The following is a 21,324-nucleotide window of genomic DNA, read 5'->3' on the forward strand; positions in this document are numbered from 1 at the left end:
AATTGAAAAAGATGGCTGCCAAAATATTCACACAAGTGAAAAAGCAAGCACAAACCAGTATCCTCCATTTCCAAGCTCTGAATTGGGGTTTTCCCCCCAAGTAGTGTAATCACTTAAAACATTTCGGGAATGAAAGATTAGATGACTTCATAGACACCTACTGAATGTGCATGACAGATCTCTGTGTAAGCAAATGAACGCATGCATAAGGTTCCCTGAATGCTAAACACAGCTCCCTTTGTAAAGTACTATGGCTTTTGGTTTGCATACTTGATATCAGTGCTCAGTGTCATATAACTGCCACAATAACCTTTTATCCTAATGGTCATTGCTTTTTTCCCTCCCTGTTTCTATAGCACTTTCTCATGCAAGGAGCTAAACAGTGATTAAAGAAGCAGGATGAAAAGATGGCACAGTCAGTGCTGGTACCACCAGGACCTGACAGCTTCCGCTTCTTTACCAGGGAATCCCTTGCTGCCATTGAACAACGAATTGCAGAAGAGAAAGCTAAGAGACCCAAACAGGAGCGCAAGGATGAGGATGATGAAAATGGCCCAAAGCCAAATAGTGACTTGGAAGCAGGAAAATCCCTTCCATTTATTTATGGAGACATTCCTCCAGAGATGGTGTCAGTGCCTCTGGAGGACTTGGACCCCTACTATATCAATAAGAAAGTGAGTTTCTAGTCCAGTTGTCTTTATTGCCCTATTGCCTGTTTCTGGGCTGGTCCCATGGATTATGGCAAACATTGTTTGACCTCCTCCTGTCTGTCTAAAGTATTTGTAAGTTGCTGGGTGGGCCTGATCCAGTAATGGACCAAGTATCCCAGAAATCTTTGGGAAACATTCATGTGAACCTGCATTCTGGGGACAGGCAGAGAACTGAAGAGGCATTGGGGGAATTGAGGAAGAGCAAATGCCAAATCACCTTCATGAATGCTAATTATATGTAAAATTGAGTGCAAATCAACCCTGGTTCTCTGGCAATGTGATATCAGCTTGATGTGAAAAGTGGCAAGTAGGAGTATATTTTAAATACATTTTTTTTATATTTCCAAGAACAGTATCTAAATTCCCTTTTATGATCTTCAGCTCTACACAAGGCACTTCAGTCTTCCGCAGGTTTAATTATGATTTCATGCCATAGACATTCTCCTTTCCATGCTTCTCCACAGAAGAAATAATCACAGGTGATATATAAGTGCCAGAAAGTGTTAGCCAAGAACATGGCCTGGAAAAACCTTGAAGTCCTCATAAGAAAATTATCTAAACCAAAGTAATTAAACCCTTTTTTTCTGTTTCCTGTGAATTTTACATGCAGTTTTAAAATACTGATGTTAAAACTTAATAAAGATGCCAAGAATTCCTATGGCACTGACAACAAATTTACTGCACATTCTTTAAATTATCATGCCACTTATTAAATTAGGAGAGTTTATAGTGCTCAGAAAAGAAAAACTCTATCATCTTGCCACATGTTGGCAATTAGTGTACTAGTACATTATTTTGTTGGGCAATGTTTTCACATATGGTTTCACCTTTCCCTTAAAATATCCTTAATATATATTCTAATTTTTTTTTCTGTGTGTATGTGTGTGTCTTCTTTTGCAGACATTTATAGTATTGAATAAAGGGAAAGCAATCTCTCGATTCAGTGCCACCCCAGCCCTGTACATTTTAACTCCCTTCAACCCCATTAGAAAACTAGCAATTAAGATTTTGGTACATTCATATCCTTTTAATAATGGTTGCTTATTATGGTATTTTTTCTTTTCCAAATTATTGAGCTATGAATTTTCTAACTGTATGTGGTTGGCTAGATGCTAGATGCTCTTTCTTTTTCTTTCCTCATACTTGACATCTAGCATGTTGCAAAATGGATTCAGAGGTAAGTAAAGCCCTGTTCCTCAACCTGGGTATTTCTCCTCCCACTTACTACTCCCTTCATTTCTCCTTCACTCCCTTCTGAATTGCTTGCTACATCAAGACTTCAGGCGTTTTTTTTGTTTTTTTTTTAACATATTACCAGGTTCTCCTTTTTGTCTTCACATTTTACAGTGTTATATAATAACTTTCATGCACTAATTTTCTTCACTACTTATACATTTGGAAAATCTAGATACATAATCTGAACTATACAATTTTGCGTCTTTTGATCTGAAGTCTACTGCTTTCTGCTTTTTATTTTGGAATTTGAAAACTTTAAGTTAATAAGGGTTTACAATTTTCTCTATATGCACACTAGCCTTACCAATATTTGTCAAAGTTATTTTCCCAGAAGTATTCCCATTAGTTTCCTCTCTCTCTCATATATATATATATATATATATATATATATATATATTTGTATATTTATATATATACAACTAATATATACATATATATACACTATAACTAATATGCATATATTAGTTGTATTTTCCATTCTTTATATATGTACATATATATATATATATATATATATATATATATAAAGAATATAACTAATATATATATACACATACATATGTATGTATTGTATTCTTCATTTTTTTATTGAAGTATTTACTTCCTAGAAATGGAATTGATAACACCCTGATGACAGACAGAAATGCATTTACTCCTTGAAGTCAAATGTAGTAGTTAGGAATAAAAGGTTTTTTTTTATTCTAGGCCAGGGGCAATTGTCTGGCTGAAAGCAGCCCTGGAAAAGCCCATGGAGCAAAAGCTTAGAAGACTGGGGCTATACCAGGCAGTGCCATTGACAGGAAGCACACAGAAGCCTTGGGATGAGTGGTTTGTGTCAGAACCAGAGGTGAGGCAGGGGAAACTCTTTTCCTCAGATAGGGCAATTGTTGGTATTCTTTCTTCTTTAGAAAGAGTCATGGCTTGGGAATCCCAGGACCTGGTCAGCTCAGAGCCTAGTTATAAGGCTTGCAGCATAAAAACCTACTATCATTATCAGGCACAGAAAATATTTTGAGTCAGATAGGTAGGAAACTTACAACATGGGATAAGTCACATATGGGATACTTTCACAGTACTGGATGGAGAGGATATAAAACATATCCCAGGCTCGCCTGAGCGCAAAGCAAACAATAGATTTAAAAGAAGGACATAAAGAAAGGCTGCGTTTTGCTCTACTGCAGCCCTATCTCCAAGTTTTGTAGAAGCATCAACACATTTTCATTTGGTATTTTAGATTGAAAATTTATGGTGTGTTACCTTAAGCAATAATGTTTCTTTATCTCTGTTTTAAGAGAATCCAGTTAGAAAACAGTGTCCATTAGAAATGAAAGATAAAGTTGGGATTTATATTTGGGTCTCCTGAATTATAAATGATGATCTCTTATTATATCTCAAGTGCAATGAAGAATTCTATCCATAAATTAGTCATTATACTTTGAATAGTTATATTTTAATTATTATTATGTACTTATAATGAATATGCAAAACTATATGGAAAACTCAGATTCAGCCCACAGCCCTGTTCATATGGTAGGTACTGGGAGAATATGTATTCAATAAATAAATGACTAATAAATTAGAGGTTAGAGAACACAAAAACATGTGGAGGAAAAAAGCAGAAGACTTGAATGGATCAGAAAAATTCCTTTTGTCCTCTACCAATGATGAAATGGAATTAAGAAAGCCCATACAAATGAAAAATAGAGACTTTTTTGAAAGATGCTTATAGAGATATCATGTATTTCTTTGAAAATCTCATAAAAACTCAAAAGAAAATATTCCTAGGATATTATGAATCCTAACTTAAGACCCTCTGGAACACAGGGCTTCATGGTAGAGGGCACAGACAGCTTTAGAAGTTCTGATGGAACAAGCTGGGCACTGAGGACAAAGTTTCTGCCAGGAGCACTCTAAAATGCTAGGTACAATTTTAATTTGAATGTTTTCCATAAGGAAGCATTCAATCTTTCATGGTAAATTTGGTAAGAGGTCTGTAGAGATGCAAGTTGAATTGTGAAAGTAACCAGGTAAATCTGTTAGATGGGTTAGGCTGTGATGTTTATTCTCCTAGAGACTGTGTGGTATATAACCACAGTTTCTTCCAAGGTAGACATTTAGACTTTCTCAAATCTCTAATTGCCTGAATGAAACTATTATATTTCAGATGTCTCACCTTGGAGTACAGATAAAAGAAAAGGCAGGTGGGCTAACAGTCTTAGACAGACAAATTCATCAGTTAGCTAGTGAACTCAGATATATATAACATTGAAGTTTTTGACCGATTTTCACAATTACATTGTTATCTATGCCTCACAATGCAAACCCTAGATTCAAACCTTGGTTTTCCGACTTCAAGTACAGCATTTTTTTTTTTTTTTGCTGTATTTTAAAAATGCTTGTAAATGGTTGCAGGAATCTGTGGTGGACTTTGGTGGAGACAATAACAGTGGCAAAATGTCAGAAATTTTAGATTTATTTTTCAAGAAAGGCTGACAGGATTTGCTAAGCAATTGAATGTGGAGAATAATGGAATAAGACTATTTAAGGGTTACACTAAGTGTTTAGTCTGGTCAAGAAGGAAAAATGGATTTACTGTTGATTGAGCTTGGGACAGCTTTGGAGTTGGAGTAATTTGGTGGGTAAAATCAAGAACTTGGTTTTGAACATCTTATTTTTGAGACACTTGCTAGACATTTAGTGGAAGAGTTGAAGAGTTAGACGTGTTTGCAAATCTGGAGCTCAGGAAATTGTTAAGCAGGAGTTAAAACTTTGGAAGATGTCAGTTTATGAATATTTCTTTAAAGTCACTGCACTGGATTAGGTCACAAAAGATCTGAGACACTTCAAATCACATGATTAACATAAAATTGCCTATCATTCACCAAATGTTAGAAAAATGAAAATCAAATGTTAGAAAAATGAAAATCATTGAAAACCTACATTCAGATCCTTCTGAGATTTACTTATCAGTTCTATGATGTTGAGCATTACTGTTTGCTTGCTTGCTTGCTTGCTTTCTTCTTCTTCTTTTTTTTTTTTTTTTTTTTTTGTACCAGTGATTGAACCCAGGGCACTTAACCACTGAGCCACATTTGCAGCTCTTTTTATTTTATTTTGAGATAGGACCTCATTAAGTAGCTGAGACTAGCTTTGAATTTGTGATCCTCCTGCCTCAGGCTCCCAAGCTGCTGGATTACAGTCATGTGCCACCACACCTGGCAAGCATTACTCTTTTTAATCTCTGTTTTCCATCTATAAATGATGATCATAGTTTATAAATCAATAATAATAAAATGTATGACAAATACCTCAACCTAGGATCCATGACTAGCACTCAGCACTTAGTGGATACTTGACAAAGGGTAACTATGACCACCACTGTTAGTAGTAGTAATAATTCTAGAAGTAACTTTTGTAAAGATTAGCAAGAAATCTTTCATATTGCTTAAGGAATTCCATACAGAATTCTATACAAATTACTGCTCAGCTCCACCTTATCCTTGCAAATGAAAAGCTCTTATAGCACCAAAAGTGGGAGCTTTACATGACCAAAACGCTCTGTAAGCATCCTCAACTCTCATTCTTCAGATGAGAGATGAGGCCCAGAGATGTTTAGTTCCTCCCTAAGTCTACATTATCCATCAGTAGCAGGGCTAAAACTTCAGACCCAATCCTCTGACTCTCAGCCCTTTGCATTCTTTATTCATCAGAAGAAAACTACTTTTTAATCTGTTAAACATAATATATCAAGGACATTGCAAAGTGTATATCTGCACATTTCAAAGGTTCTTTTCAGTGGCTCCAACTTACTAAACTTAGATGATACTTATAAAAAAATATTTCAACTGATAAATTTCCAAACAAATAACTATACAGGTCTATAGGAAAGGAAATGTTACAACTTAATGATTTTTCCTTCTTTTTGTTTTCAATATTCAAAGGTTCTCCTAGTTTTCTACCAGCAAAGAGGCATTTGCTAATATTAAAATTAAACAACTCAAGAGTGAACTGTATATATGTGAGATCTATTCAGTATTTTTCCTGGTTCATAAATAGGTACAGATATCTAGAAAAACACCTATCCTAATTCTGCTTAATTCTCCATTTTTAGTTCAGAAAAACTCTCATATAAATCTACTCTCTATGTCTTGTTTATATATAAATTAAAGATTTCTATGGATAATATTCATCATTACAAAGTTCTTATACAGATGAGCTGGGGATATAGCTCAGTTGGTAGAGTGCTTGTCTCTCATGCACAAAGCCCTGGGTTCAATCTGTAGCACCACAAACAAACAAACAACAACAACAACAAAGAAAAAACAATTCTTGTACAGAGCAGCACTCTGCCCTTCCTTAAGAATAACAGAAATATTCTATATTTTATGTCCAATAAACGAATGATTATTGGTAATAAAAATAGTTATTATCTTAGCAGACAATGACCATATCCCATAAGAAGAGTAATAGTGCTGTTATTCATATTTACTTATGAAAACTGAGCCTCCAAAAACTAAGCAGCTTGCTGAAGCCCTCCTGGCTGCTAAGAGCTGTCTGTGACCAACAGAGTTCACGCTGCCTCACAGACAGAGGGCAGGCCTGCCAGCGGTCCACATCAAAGCTCACAATCACTTTCAGCATAAACACAAAGGTCTTCCTCATTATATGCACACAGAAAAAATTTCACATTTTCAACTGGAAAGTTAGTATTCATCAGTAGGGTAACATGCTTTTACTAATACCTAGTATACAGAAATTAGTAGAAAAAAAGACTTTTTTTCTAATGTTTTTATAGGGTTAATCTGCCTGCTTTATTTTATAAAGCCAAGCTCTTAAGAAAGTATTATTCCAAGATAAATTGCTCTTTTGAAAAATGCACTCCAGCTTATGGCGGTGGCTTTAGATTTGGAAAATAATATAGGATTATGCATTTTTCTACCCATTGTAGCCCTTTGAAGTCTGCCTTTCCGGTGCAGTTTCTATATTAACATGGTATCACCACTACTAAATTCATACCTATATTTTTGCATTTGAATAACTGTGTGTCTAACTAAAACTATACTTTTTTCAGTCACCCATCAAAATTCAGGAGAAAGTATGTGACTGGTGAAATAAGTAATAATAAATTAACAATTATTAATAAAGTTAATGAATTTAGAAACTTTCTATTTAGATATACTTATGATACCCAAGGTGTACATACTTGACTCTAGCTCTCTCCTCTCTTATTTTAAGAGGAAGGAAGATACTCAAGTCCCGCAGCCTGCTGGGCTGATGAGATAAGCTGGGTTTAAAGGAGCTGGCTACAGCAATAACTAAGAAAACAGAGAAGAGACTACATAAAACACGATCATGAATTTCTAAGAATAAGAGCAGGACAGCTCTGCGACCTTAAGGGTCAACTCCACACTGGACAGCACTGGAAAATGAGCAAGAGAGCAAGCGCACCCACAACCCCTCTATTTATTAGGGAAAAGACATTCGATAGAATATTCCACCCAAATAAGGCAAGGGATAGGGTTTCGAAAGGTGGAGTCTTGCTTTGTAATGTCTTGTAGTCAGCAGATGGATGGACATCTTGGCAAGTCACACCCACCTCAGGTGCTGTGTGGGATCACAGGCAGAGCAAGAGGAAAGGCATACTTAAGTCACACCTCCCAATCAGTGTGCAATGCCCGACCAGTCCCCTCACATCATGCTCAAATTCGCATAGCTCATACACACAACCCATGGATGGCTCATGACACGCAAGTTCATTTTTGAGTGTGGGTCAGAATTTTTAAACTAAAGTGTTTATTTACCTCTTGCATTTATAATGATGCAATGTGAAAAATAACTGGTTTAGAGCATAATACCCTATTATCTATGACTTCCTAAAAATAATCATTATTCAATTAGTAATTAGTATTGAAATATACTTTAACTTATTAAATGCAATTAAATTCTACTCTTATGAATAGTATTTATAAGAAACAAAGCTATAGTTGAGTCCATATGTAATATAAATCTCATGAGAATGTCCACCTTATGTTTATTTCTATGTCCTACCTTTTTATAAAAATCAGACACCTTTATGTACAAAATATGTGAGATTTGTCATGAGGGGTATATTTTAAGGTACTACAGGGATATGTAACTAGTAGATATAAACAAAAGAGGCATTATTGTGAACAACTTTCTACTGAAAGTGTCTTTTTATCTCAGTGCTAAAGCAAAAACATGGATTGGCCAGAGTGAAGCAGAGACCATTTCCAGGGAGTGGAAATAGCGAGACCTTAGTATGCAAAGGGCCAAACAAAAACAAACAAACAAAATAACCTCATAACATTTATACACAAATTACAAAATAATTGGGATTAAGATAATACAATTAAGAGAAAAGAAGTTGAAAATGAAGTCTACAGGGAACAGAATTCTTAGAATCTTGACTATATGTGAGGATATTTGATCCTCATTCTAAGAATAGTGTAGAGCTATGAAAATGATCCAGATTACATTTCCAAAGGTCATTTGGGGATAATGTGCAGAATAGATTAAAAGGAGCCAAATATAGATTCATTGTAGAGTAAACTACTATAATGTAGATGGACTATTAGACTTGATTTTAGTCTTGATGGACACTTGGAACATGCAGTGATGTGGGGATGGACAATAGTGAACTAACTAGGGAGACAGCAGGCAGAATTGACAATATTGGGTTGGATGCATAGTCTTAAGGAGAGAGAAAGATCCAAGACTGCTCCTAGGTGCCTGGCTAGATCATGAGACATTTTGTAATATCCATAGTACCCAAGGTATTTAGAGGTATTTAGTCAGAGCAAAGGGATAAGATGAAAATATTTTTAGTTCCATTTTAGACCTTGGGTAAAAGTGCAATTGTCATGTAGACAACTGAGACAAATGAAGTGTCACGTGGAAAGAAGTCTTTCATATTGGTAGGCATGTGAATGGTACCTGAAGCTATGTTTGCTGAGGAGCTCTACTAGGATGGGGATGGCAGGATAGGAAAGATGGCTTGGATATTCTGTTTTGTTGTTTTTTTTTTTTTTTTTCAGAAAGGGAAATGCAACTTTCATGTTTTTCCTGTAGCATGAAGAAACTTAGGAACTTGAAAGCAAAGGGAAGAAAACTTAATGAAAATGGGAGGGATGATCCTTATTGAGTATCACTGGAAACCAAGTCCAATAAAAACTCAAAATTATCCTTTGTTTTTTAGTGACAAAACATGGAGATGTTTTTCATCTTTAGAAAAAAAAAAGCTGGCAGGCTGAGTATGTGATAGATACATATGGAAAAGAAAGATCAACAGCTCTTTTAAGAAGTGTGGCTGTGAAAAGGAGAAGAGTGGCTGGCATGTAAGCAGTTGAAGAGGGTTGTGGATTATAGGGATGATCTCCCTCTCCTCCAGGATAGGAGGGACATAAGCAAATTTGTGTTGGTAGGAAGAGGCCAATAAAGTGGTAGCCACTAAAGGTAACAGAAGGAAGAAGTAAGAGGTTGCTGACATAGTCTGGAAAGGTGGAAGGTGTTCAGGGTATGGATGGGGGGATAGAAAACTTCCCCACTGTACCCGGAAGGAGCTGAGGATACCCAGTGTACAGAGGTTTATCAGTTTGGGGATGGGAAATGGAGTTCTATGCCAGATTTTATCTCTGTAAAGTAAGAAATGAGACCTTGAGCTTGCAATGCAGAGGAAAGCAAGAAGAGGGTTGCTGATTGAAGAAAAGTGTAGAATGCTCAAAATTATCTCTGTAGGTAGTAAGAGGTAGGGCCCAGTAGTGGAATACATGGCTGCTGAGGACCCCCTAAAGCTAGTGACTATGCATTTAGAATGGTGACCATCTGCCAAGGAGGATTATATGTTTCCTGGCAGGGCCAGTCAAGCCAGCAGGCACAGAGGAACCTCTGGTTTTACCTACTAATAGTAAAGCATCTTTAATTTTATCGTATCTTTTGTTCATTTTTAGCAATAAAGGAAAACTGTGTTTCTTCTTTGAAATGGTGTTTTCTGTGTTCTCTAGATTGTAGTGCCCTCACGTGGCTGATCCACATCAATCAGTTATAACCATTTTCATGTGGATGCCTTTGAACAAGCTGAGAATTAAGCAAGGCCTTATAACAGTGTTACTGAAAACAAAAATCAATTATTAGTTTGAAGAAAGTTGCAAAGAAACTTTCTTTCTATATTAATACAGCACTGCCTACTAACTGTCCTATTGTGTCGCAAGTGGATGTTGTTGATATTTTGTGATGTTTAAGCAACATGATGATTTACAATAAGAACAGGGTGATGGGCTGGGGATATAGCTCAGTTGGTAGAATACTTGCTTTGCCTGCACAAAACCCTGGGTTTGATCTTGATCCTCAGCCTCCCCCCCCCCAAAAAAAAAAAAGAAACAGAGTGAGGAGGGATGTGAATAGTATTTAGTCCTTCCCTGGGATTTTTATAATTGTGTCAAAATTCACACTAATATAGTTTGCTGTATTATATAATTGAAAATGATTTTTTGTGCTTTATATAAAAGTCTTTTCACTTATGGGACTACTGAATATTTTCTTACTTTTTTTGCTGTTTTATTAATATAAAGAAAAGTGAAGAGCATTGGCTATACCAACATAGGCAAAGTGGGATAAAATGAAACAAACCATATATTATAAGCAGTATTCTCTATTATCCAGGAAATGAGGAAAGCAAAATGTTGAGCATCTACTATGTATCAGGTGCATGAAATATTAGAAAATTTGACATATTTTTACTAATTTGATTCTTGTAACAATCTTGTGAAATGGTTATTATTATTTTTTTTTACTTTCAACAATATCATATGTCAGTTAAGACTCAGGGAACTTCATAAGTAATTTCTCCTTAGTTACAAACTCAAGTAATGCACACTAATAACAGCCACTTTCACACACAATTTGGAATATTATGAGCAATTTCAGTATATTAGCATTCAGCAAGTACCTTATTATAACACATTTTTTTTCAGTATGACCCTTAGAATCAAGTTATAACACATTTAATTCATTACTTGAATACTTTTGTTGAATTTTTTCCAAGGTTTACTTACATGCTAAACTTGCAATTCTATTATTTAGTTGAGTCTGTTTCTTTGAAAACTTATATTGATGAATAAGTCACCAATGGACTCATTTCTCAACATTTAATCTTTTTAATATCTAAATTCATATACATAGTACCAAGTAAGTTGATGGTTTGGGCTAAAGTGCTCTACAAATGGATTACAGAATGAATTACAGAAATGTAAAAAAAAAATGATAGAATAATGAGTATAAAAAATAAGCATGGAAACTTTATCCTTCATGTGGTGAGGACATGATAATGCATGAAATTGAAATGTTTCTATCAGTCTTTATCTTCCTTGACAATTTTCTACTTTTTTCAATGTGCTCATTATGTGCACAATTCTTACCAACTGTGTATTTATGACCATGAGTAACCCTCCAGACTGGACAAAGAATGTGGAGTAAGTAGAAATTTTTAAAATATCTTTCAATGTTGACAACTCTTTGTTTCATGTTGTGGCTTTAATATCTTTTGACATTTTCAGTTTCTTTAACAAATCATGCCAACTACTCTAAATCAGACACAAACTCAAGTTCATTTCAATCATCAATTCTCTCTAGGACAAAGATTGCAGAGGCTTTTACAGTTACTCAAACTACTGCACTGGGTTGACTGTTAATATTTGTAGCCATTTATCTTCCTTGTGAGTTTTATATTCTGTTAAACATTACCAAATATTACTAGTATCTACTAATAAAAATTATGTTTAGCTTATATATTTCTTTTCTCATGCTTTACAGTTTTATGTTTTAGTAATATATATTTTGTGGTCCTTAATGGTGCATATTCTATGAAACACATATGTTCCATTTATTTTGGGAATAATATATATTTGCTTATATCAGATTGAAAGTCAGTATATTTCTGGTAACATCATCATATAATATGATTTTTTTGATTCTTAATATTAATTAATATAAAAAGAATGATATTCATTTAGTTATAGTCAATAAGAATGTCTTTCAGAATTTAATGCTACTTTTTGCCTTAAGCCCTAACAAAGCTCCATATCAGAGGGAGACCAATGTGAAAGCCTCTGTTTTATTTGTTGGTTAAGTCAGCTTTAAGATATGTACACATTGAGTGTGGCATGTAGCTCAGATCTCATAGAGAATATGCTTAGCATGCATGAAGCCCCAAATCCAATCCCTATCACCTAAAAAATTTTTTTTTAAAAAAGTATATTCATGTAAATTGCATAAGATCAAAAGACATTTAATGCAAGTTTGACGATTTTCTCTCAGGTACACCTTTACAGGAATTTATACTTTTGAGTCACTTATTAAAATACTCGCGAGGGGCTTTTGTTTAGAAGATTTTACATTTCTCCGGGATCCATGGAATTGGTTGGATTTCACAGTCATTACTTTTGCGTAAGTATCTTCATATATTTTCTTTCCTGGAAGAGTAAATCACTGGTGGGAGTTTACATTTTATTTCTGCTTACTGGCATCCCCTAGAAAATTGAAATTGTCCTTAGTTACCTTATGATTTTAGAATATTTTTCTTCCAATCAAATTATTCAGTTTGGAGAAATTAGGAACCATCATAATAAATTCTGTGGCTTTGGTTTCACTGAGCACTGTAAAAAAAAAATGATGTTACATCTCCCAAATAATAGAGATTAGGATCAATGACAATGCCATTTCTCTCTTAATTGGGAAATTTTATGGCAACAATCATCGAAGTTGAAAATGGTCTTGATTGAAGACCAAGGTAGACTTAGATTTCCCGAAATTCTGAATAACTCTGATTTAATTCTACAGGTATGTAACAGAATTTGTAAACCTAGGCAATGTTTCAGCTCTTCGAACTTTCAGAGTCTTGAGAGCTTTGAAAACTATTTCTGTAATCCCAGGTAAGAAGAAACTGGTATAAGGTGGTAGGCTCCTTATATCTCCAACTGTTTCTTGTGTTCTGTCATTGTGTTTGTGTGTGAACTCCCTATTGCAGATATGTGACAGAGTTTGTGGACCTGGGCAATGTCTCAGCGTTGAGAACATTCAGAGTTCTCCGAGCATTGAAAACTATTTCAGTCATTCCAGGTGAGAGCTAGGTTAAACACTGAGGCTGACTTTAGCTGCACTGGTGCTACCATCACTGCTTTCCTTCAGCAGGAGCCTTGTTGCTTGGTGCATATGGCAAATAACTTTGTAAAAAGCAAGAATTGGTACATCATGGTTTGGATGGATTTGATTCTGTGCTTTTTACTAGTTGCTTTCTTTTCAACTATTCTAAATCAGCCTTTGAGTTTAACAAGTTTTGCATGAGGCATTTGCAGTATCAGGCTACCTGGTTTGCATTATGTAACATCAAGCTTTTCGCAATAGAAGCTAAACTACGAGAATTCAGACTGATGCAAATTTGACCATGTAGGCCCCAAACTGGCAATATTTTTAAGTGCAGATAAATGAAAGAGCAAGGGATAGCATGAGTGCTGCATGGGGCTCAGTTTTCAGATGTCTTCCTTTTTTTTAAACCCACATTCAAGTTTTCAGATTCACAAATTTACAATCTCATAATTCAGTGACATCAAGATTTCTCACTATTCTATTCCTATAGACGTTTTCAAACCAATAATGGGTTAGAGAGTAAGACATCTGCAAATAAAAAGCAAAATATTTACATAAGGTTGAGTTTAAGCATGAATAACAAATTCATTTCTTTTGCTCTAAGAAGTGTTTGGAAACACACATTTGGTTCGTTTCCATTCACAGTTCTCTAATGAACATACAAGTTCTGCTTTCATTCATTTTCACCAGCTAGCAGGCTTTTCATGAAATGTTATTCAGTCACAAGCATTACACTAATATTGTTGGCATTCTGCATGACATTTTTATTTTCCAGGACAAGCTCATGATATTTTTATTGGTAAAATAGCTATTGAATAGTGCATTAAAATTCCTCCCTCTGGCTTTATTTGTAGGCCTGAAGACCATTGTGGGAGCCCTGATCCAGTCGGTGAAGAAGCTCTCAGATGTCATGATCCTGACTGTGTTCTGCCTCAGCGTGTTTGCACTGATAGGCCTGCAGCTCTTCATGGGCAACCTGAGGAATAAATGTTTGCAATGGCCCCCAGATAATTCTTCCTTTGAAATAAATATCACTTCCTTCTTTAATAACTCATTGGATGGGAATGGTACCATTTTCAATAGGACAGTGAGCATGTTTAACTGGGATGAATATATTGAGGATAAAAGTAAGATATACTCTCTTACCATTAAGTTGTTTAGTTCTTGAAATATTAAATACCATGTATGGTGGGAATTATCTCACATTTGATGGGAACAATGTGACTTTGACTAATTTAAGACAATTTACTTCATGTAGTAGGGAAATCCAATCCTTTTTCTATAAGAAAATTGCATTTGAAAATGTGTTGTCTTTTTCTAAACCACTGTGGTAAACAGTTCCATACTATGCTAAAAAAAAGGTCTGGAGTTTCAGACATCTTAATAAATGAGTAATATGAACCATTCAGTGTATTATGCTAATATGGATTATTAAGATCACTGGGGAAAATAATTTGGACCTATTTGATTGACTCAACACATACATTGAGAACATATGATGTAACTGGAAGTAGAGAAACCACTCACCAAGAAGAAGCCAGAACTTGTACACAAATTCAAAAGTTAAGCAACCTGGTTCAGTCATTCACTTATTGATATTTCATTACATTCCTTTGGTGTCAATCATTGTATTATAGTTGTTTAATCAGTGTAATTTATTTTAAGCACAGACATCAGAATAATCTTAAGATGCCATATAGTTCAGCATTTTTTCTTATGATTGAGACCATCCTCTCTGTCCTTTGGTAGGCCTTGCCCCTTCCTCTCCATGTAATATTAGGCCAGCCAAATTCCACTGGTCTCTTGATTATCCATACTCCACTGAGATATTTATTCTGAGATATCCTACATGGTATACATGTATAGTAGGATCATAAGAAATTATATCCCTTCTCACATTATAGTGCTGTTTTAAAAGTTAACATTCTTATAAAGATTTATATTTGAGAGAAAAAAATTATTGGATAAATGAATAAATCTAAAAACCATCAATTAATTATGAGATTTCCCATTTATTAATATATAATAATAGAATAATGACAAGATTTGCCCATAAATCTTTTCTTTATTTCTGGTTGTTTCCCTTAGATGAATTTCTATTAATAATATTTTGGAAGGGTGACAGGATATAACCAGATTAAGACTATACACATATAGCATCAAGTTGCTTTTCTGAGAGATCATACCATACTATATCCTCAACAGAAGTATCCATCTTACAGAATTCTCACTACTATTAATTATTATTGTATTTTAAAATCATTGGGTAGAAGGAAAAATGGACAATACTACTCTTTTGTTGTTGTTATTCCTCAATTATTAATTTAGAGAATTAAAATATGTTTAATAGTATCAATAAGAATTTAAATATTTCCTATAATGTGAATCATCTGTTGATTTTTTTATCAAGTATTTTTGGGAAATTCATATGGGATTTTTAATTTACCCAGTATATTAAAATTTTATGTTTTATTTTGACAAGTGTATTCTTAACTTGTTTTCCATCTCATGGGTTGTTTTTGTTGTTGTTGTTTTGGTTTGGTTTGGATTTTTTTTTTTTTTTTTTGGAGTACCAGGGATTGAACACAGGGCACTCAACCACTAAGCCACATCCCCAGCCCTATTTTGTATTTTATTTAGAGACAGAGTCTCACTGAGTTGCTTAGCTCCTCACTTTTGCTGAGGCTGGTTTTAAACTCACAATCCTCCTGCCTCTGGCTCCTGAGCCACCGGGATTACAGGTGTGTGCCACTGCGCCCAGGACTTATAGCTTTCTTTTTTTTTTTTTCATATGTCATTAGTTGTTGATGGACCTTTATTTTATTCATTTATTTATTATGTGATGCTGAGAATCAAACACAGTGCCTCACACATGCTAGGAAAGTGCTCTACCACTGAACCACAACCATAGCCCCTGTAGCTTATTTTTGATGCCTAAGTGATATTACATTTTAAAAGGCAGTCAAATAAACAAATTATTGTCATTTTTTTCTGTTTTGTATTTAGAAAATACCTGTTGATTAAGACATGAAAATAATCACCTAAATATTATACAAATAAAAGTCATGTATATTTTTGCTATCATATTTAGTGAACTTATCTTTAAATCTATAAACACCTAGAATTATTTTTAATATTTATTTTGATGTGAGAGTCTAATTTTTTTTTACAAAATATGACACAGATCTACCTACATCATCTATTAGAATAATCCTTGAATAAAGGACCTAAATATTAATATAACGAATTTGGGAAGTTCATATATGTATGTGTTTGTTTATATACATGTTTTCATGTTTTTATTTGTGAATATATAAATCATTTTCATATGTATGTTTGCTGAGCTCATCTCTTATAAAAATATTTTCATTTCTTAAAAAATAAAAATTAGATACGATAGACATGTATTTCAAAAGATAAAACCTTTGCTTTATACATTTGAAAGACAGAAATCAAGCAAAAACCCAGAACAGAATATTTTGAGAAGGAACAAATACTAAGCCCATTTCTCACAAGAAATTAAGTAAAACTGGGTGGGCGAAAAAAGTTTGAAGCTATTTTGTGTCCAGGCAAAAAGTATCCTAAAGTAAAGATTTATTTGCTTGTAAACACTTAGAAGCAGGGTTTCCCTCTCTCTCATTTTGTAACAAAAATCAACCTAACTTCTCAGTTTTGTTTTCCAGTGCCCCAAATAGTTTGAGTTTCCATTTACAATAAATAATGACATGAGAATGCTATCAGAGTTATTCCTTTGGAAAAGTTTCTTTCTAAAATAAGTTTTCTAAACACATATTTGATCAAAAATGTTATATAATTACGTTTGTTTAGTTCTTTCGAAAATCTTTTATTATTTTATCTACCTTGTTGTGATTGAAAACATTTGTAGGCTTTGTTACCTACGTACAATGTAATACTAAAGTGTTCTAAAGTCTTTTTAATGATTCTCTCTATTCTTTACTCTTCAAATAGGTCACTTTTATTTTCTGGAAGGGCAAAATGATGCGCTGCTGTGTGGCAATAGCTCAGATGCGGGGTAAGTTGTGCTTCCTATTGATTCTCAGCCCTCGCTGCTCCTTCAGCCTCAATAACCTATCACCTCCCACCATCCAGCCCCACACACTCCTCATTCAAAGCACTGCATAAATTCCACTTCACGCTGGCTCTCAGAATAGCCAAGATAAGTGTGGATTCTCACCTCCTTCACACACTCATATACAACAATTATTTTTCCATACTAGGTCACATCTAATCTTCCAAGTTAGCTCAATTGAAAATAGAGAGAAAAGGAGTGCATATACATAAGCGGCTTAAGTTAATAGAATTCATAAGCACATACTTGTAGACGTGTGACATTTTATTTATGCTAATGTGCTCTCCATGGCTTAAAATGCAAAATCTCTGAAGATAATGTCAATATCTGAGACTTGGTAACTAAATGTCTAGCATATTTTAACAAAGTGCAAAAAAAACAAAGACCACAGTGTGGAGTTTCCTCATAGATTTGTGCCTCCTCTAATCTTCTTTTTTTTTTTCTTATGATAAATGGGCATAATTATATACCCCACACTCACTTCTGCCTCAAGACATTTTTGGTGAATGTCAACTTTCCCTGTAGACTTTTTTTTTTTAATCTGGTCCTGACTTCTAGTTGCAGAAGATTAATTAATCAGGATATGATTGCTTTTATATGGAGATGTGATAAATATAACTTGACAGTTATGAATCACAACAGAACCCACAAAATAAACTTAACAGATTGTTATGATAAATCAGTTTGCATGATGAAGGGTCGAGTGCTGGGTAAGGTTAGAGGAACAGGCTTTCTCTAGAGTCTATCGAATAGACTGGCATCCCTAGGAACAGAAAAATCATTCAGTGGGCTTGCAGCTGCTGACCTCTTCTCCTTGCTCTAACCTAACTATAGCCAGTGTCCCGAAGGATACATCTGTGTGAAGGCTGGCCGGAACCCCAACTATGGCTATACAAGCTTTGACACCTTCAGCTGGGCCTTCTTGTCCCTATTCCGTCTTATGACTCAAGACTTCTGGGAAAATCTTTATCAACTGGTGAGAACAGACATAATGATTCTTCTGGGAAGCATGAAGCATGAAATACAGAGATTAAGAGAATCGCTGTGTAATGTTTTATTGCTTCAGAGTGAGAATTTGTAACATCCTATAAAAAATTTATTAAAATGTCTCTTCCCTTTTTGCAGACACTGCGTGCTGCTGGGAAAACATACATGATATTTTTTGTGCTGGTCATTTTCTTGGGCTCATTCTACCTAATAAATTTGATCCTGGCTGTGGTGGCCATGGCCTACGAGGAACAGAATCAGGCCACAATGGAAGAAGCAGAACAGAAGGAGGCAGAATTTCAGCAGATGCTTGAACAGTTAAAAAAGCAGCAAGAAGAAGCTCAGGTATAGTTAGCAAGCATGGGGACCTTCTGTTTCCATCTCAATTCTCTGACCTAAGTGTTAGTTAAAGTCAGTGGCATGATGGTTGACATTAGAGACCTGTCATGTGGCTATTAGCTTAGCCCTTTGTTTTGGTGATTACTGGCAATACTGAAGGCAGAAAACCATAAAGAAGTATAACTAAACACTTTTTTGCCTCACCATGAGAAAATTATCAAAACCCTCATTAACTCAAGCTCATAAAGTAGGTGGACCTACATACCCTCAATCAGACTATTTTCTTAACCTTCCAGGGAAGAACTCAGTTTCAGTCATTTCTTCTTGATAGTGTCACTACAATTGGGAAGTTCAGAAAATAATAGTCAAACTAAGAAGAGTAAATTGGGAAGTTCAGAAAATAAAAGTCAAACTAAGAAGAGTATTTCATAGAGACTGGAAAGCAAAGATTATTCAATGTTTGTTCTCCTGCACATGAAGTGTGTAAATACAGGTTTATGGGTTAATAAGAAATTGCTAAAACACTAACATTTTTATATCATACATCCTTTAACTTGGAAATGAGTCTTCAAAATGAGGCAAGTATTTCTCCTAAGTATTATTTGCCTGACTAATGGCATCAACCCATCCAGTTGCCTTATTTTGCTTTTCTTGAATATTGACTGCAATTGCCTTTTGTCTCCAATTATCCTTAAATATGCCCTAAAAGCCACAGAAGGAAGGTATGCTGAGGCAGTAGCAACCACCTCAGTTGTATATTTTTCAGAAACTGTACTATGAGAATTTATAGATAAACACAGACACCAAAATCCAGGACTCCCTAATACCTAATCTGTAATATACCTGTGTTGTTCATTTCCTACTGAAATTCTCAATACAAACAGAAAGTAAAAAGTTCATTAAAATTAAATACTCAACTGAGTTAAATTCAATAATTCAGTCTAGCACTAAAGTCCTTGCCAAGTCGAGGTGTGATGCAAGGCAAATGATTATCGGGCTTAAACAGGAAAACTTACACTTAATTCTTCCTTCTTATAATATTGCTTAAATCAAAAAAAAAGATGGGATGCCATATGAGTGTCTTGTTCATTTTGTAGGTAACTGGTTCACCTAGTGTGCAGCCAGAGCTGGAAGGCTGTCCTCATCCATGCTCATAACTTTCATGTGTATGCCAATTTTGTTCTTTGATCTAATGCACAAGGACTGTTTTTCAAAAGAGCAAGTGGAGAACTGTTTTTAAGGACCATATTCACTGTATTAAAGACAAATGAAGCAGCCGATTATTTAAATGTTCATCTGCTCTGGCCATTTGCTTTGTGCCCTTCTAGGCAGCAGCTGTAGCCGCATCTGCTGAATCCAGAGACTTCAGTGGTGCAGGTGGGATTGGAGTTTTCTCCGAGAGTTCTTCCGTGGCATCGAAGTTGAGCTCCAAGAGTGAAAAAGAGCTGAAAAACAGAAGAAAGAAAAAGAAGCAGAAGGAACAGTCTGGAGAAGAAGAGAAGGAAGATGGAGTCCGAAAGTCAGAATCTGAAGACAGCATAAGAAGAAAAGGCTTCCGGTTTTCCTTGGAAGGAAGTAGGCTGACATATGAAAAGAGATTTTCTTCTCCACACCAGGTAAAACATATTAGATGATATCAATCGCACTTTCATAATAAGACTTTTCAAAGAATATGCCAAGATTTGGTGGAGAAAAAGCTGCCTTTCCTCTGGATGGCACAAATGCTTTCAGAATGGTAATGACTATCAAGTGTTTTGGCTGTTGCCTCACAGATGTGAGTTTTACCACATTTTTGGAATCCCAGGAAGGGATTTTTAGATCCCACTGGGTTGGGAAGGTTTATGGTTTTGAGGTTTGTTGAAGACTTAAACATCTCTGGGCAGTTTTCCACAGAGGAATTATCAGCAGATGGTTCCCCTGCCTCTTGTGCCTGGACTCAGTGAACTGTGGGTTTTATGAGTGGCAGGGCCTCAGAAGTGTACCAGGGATACTTTCAGACCATCTGTGCAGTTTGTCTCATCCATGTGCAAACTTGACATGCTGGGTGCATTCTTCATGACCTTGTTTCAAAGGGAACTGAAGCCCACTTTTGCTAGAAGTGTAGTCAGAATTCTTAGGCAGAAATGCACAGAGGAAGGTTTATGACACTAAATAAACAGTGATGCTTAATTGTACTTGATTTTCCATGTCTGATGTTAAACATAAGACTTGCATTCAAAGAACATGCAGATTTATGTACTGCAGCATATACATCACCAGATGCCTCAGGCTTATGCACCCACACAGGCTCTTGAAAACTTAAAATTTAGGATCCTTTAAAATTACCGAGAGAATTCCCAGGAACACACAATTCCTCAGATGACAATTTCACCAGAAGTAAAACCTTAATGTCCATATAGTAACAATAAAAATTACAGCAACATTGATGATGATTCTAATGTTACTATTTGCCCATAGTATTGCTACTTGCAATATAACTTTGTTTGAATCTCCTTATGACAACCCAGGCAGGTACTGAATTAATTTTCATGCCAAAATTTCAGATACAAAGAGAACGAGAGGGTGTGTGCTTTGTTAAGTGCCTATTTTAAGTGCGCATTCTTTTTACACTATTCTAATGCTAACTGCTCTGGTGCTTTGTATTATTATTAGTATTGTTATTATTTTTACTTTTTTTCTTTTCTTTTTTCCAGTCTGGGGATAGAACCTGGGGCCTTGTGCATGTAGGCCCTACCTCTGAACTACAATCCCAATCTGCATGGTATTTTTTCACTGTAGTTTTGGTTCAATGAAGTTAAATAG

General features: G+C 35.1%; 1 protein-coding gene across 5 annotated transcripts in view; it reads left to right on the top strand.

Moving 5' to 3' along the window:
• Nucleotides 1–407: 407 nt before the first annotated feature.
• Nucleotides 408–21,324, top strand: part of LOC113198410 (sodium channel protein type 2 subunit alpha) — a 93,584-nt gene continuing 72,667 nt past the window's right edge. For 3 of the 5 annotated variants that reach the window (XM_026411098.2, XM_077798617.1, XM_026411107.2), the window contains exons 1-10: nt 408–674; nt 1,611–1,729; nt 11,345–11,434; nt 12,279–12,407; nt 12,988–13,079; nt 13,961–14,233; nt 17,076–17,139; nt 18,031–18,172; nt 18,322–18,528; nt 19,851–20,138. In XM_026411098.2, the coding sequence (XP_026266883.2) occupies nt 408–674; nt 1,611–1,729; nt 11,345–11,434; nt 12,279–12,407; nt 12,988–13,079; nt 13,961–14,233; nt 17,076–17,139; nt 18,031–18,172; nt 18,322–18,528; nt 19,851–20,138 (1,671 nt within the window). Of the gene's footprint in view, nt 675–1,610; nt 1,730–11,344; nt 11,435–12,278; nt 12,408–12,800; nt 12,893–12,987; nt 13,080–13,960; nt 14,234–17,075; nt 17,140–18,030; nt 18,173–18,321; nt 18,529–19,850; nt 20,139–21,324 lie in introns of all 5 variants that reach the window. The other 2 variants (XM_026411097.2, XM_026411109.2) reach the window with 1 other exon arrangement.

This window comes from Urocitellus parryii, chromosome 1, assembly GCF_045843805.1.
Source record: "Urocitellus parryii isolate mUroPar1 chromosome 1, mUroPar1.hap1, whole genome shotgun sequence".
Taxonomy (NCBI): domain Eukaryota; kingdom Metazoa; phylum Chordata; class Mammalia; order Rodentia; family Sciuridae; genus Urocitellus; species Urocitellus parryii.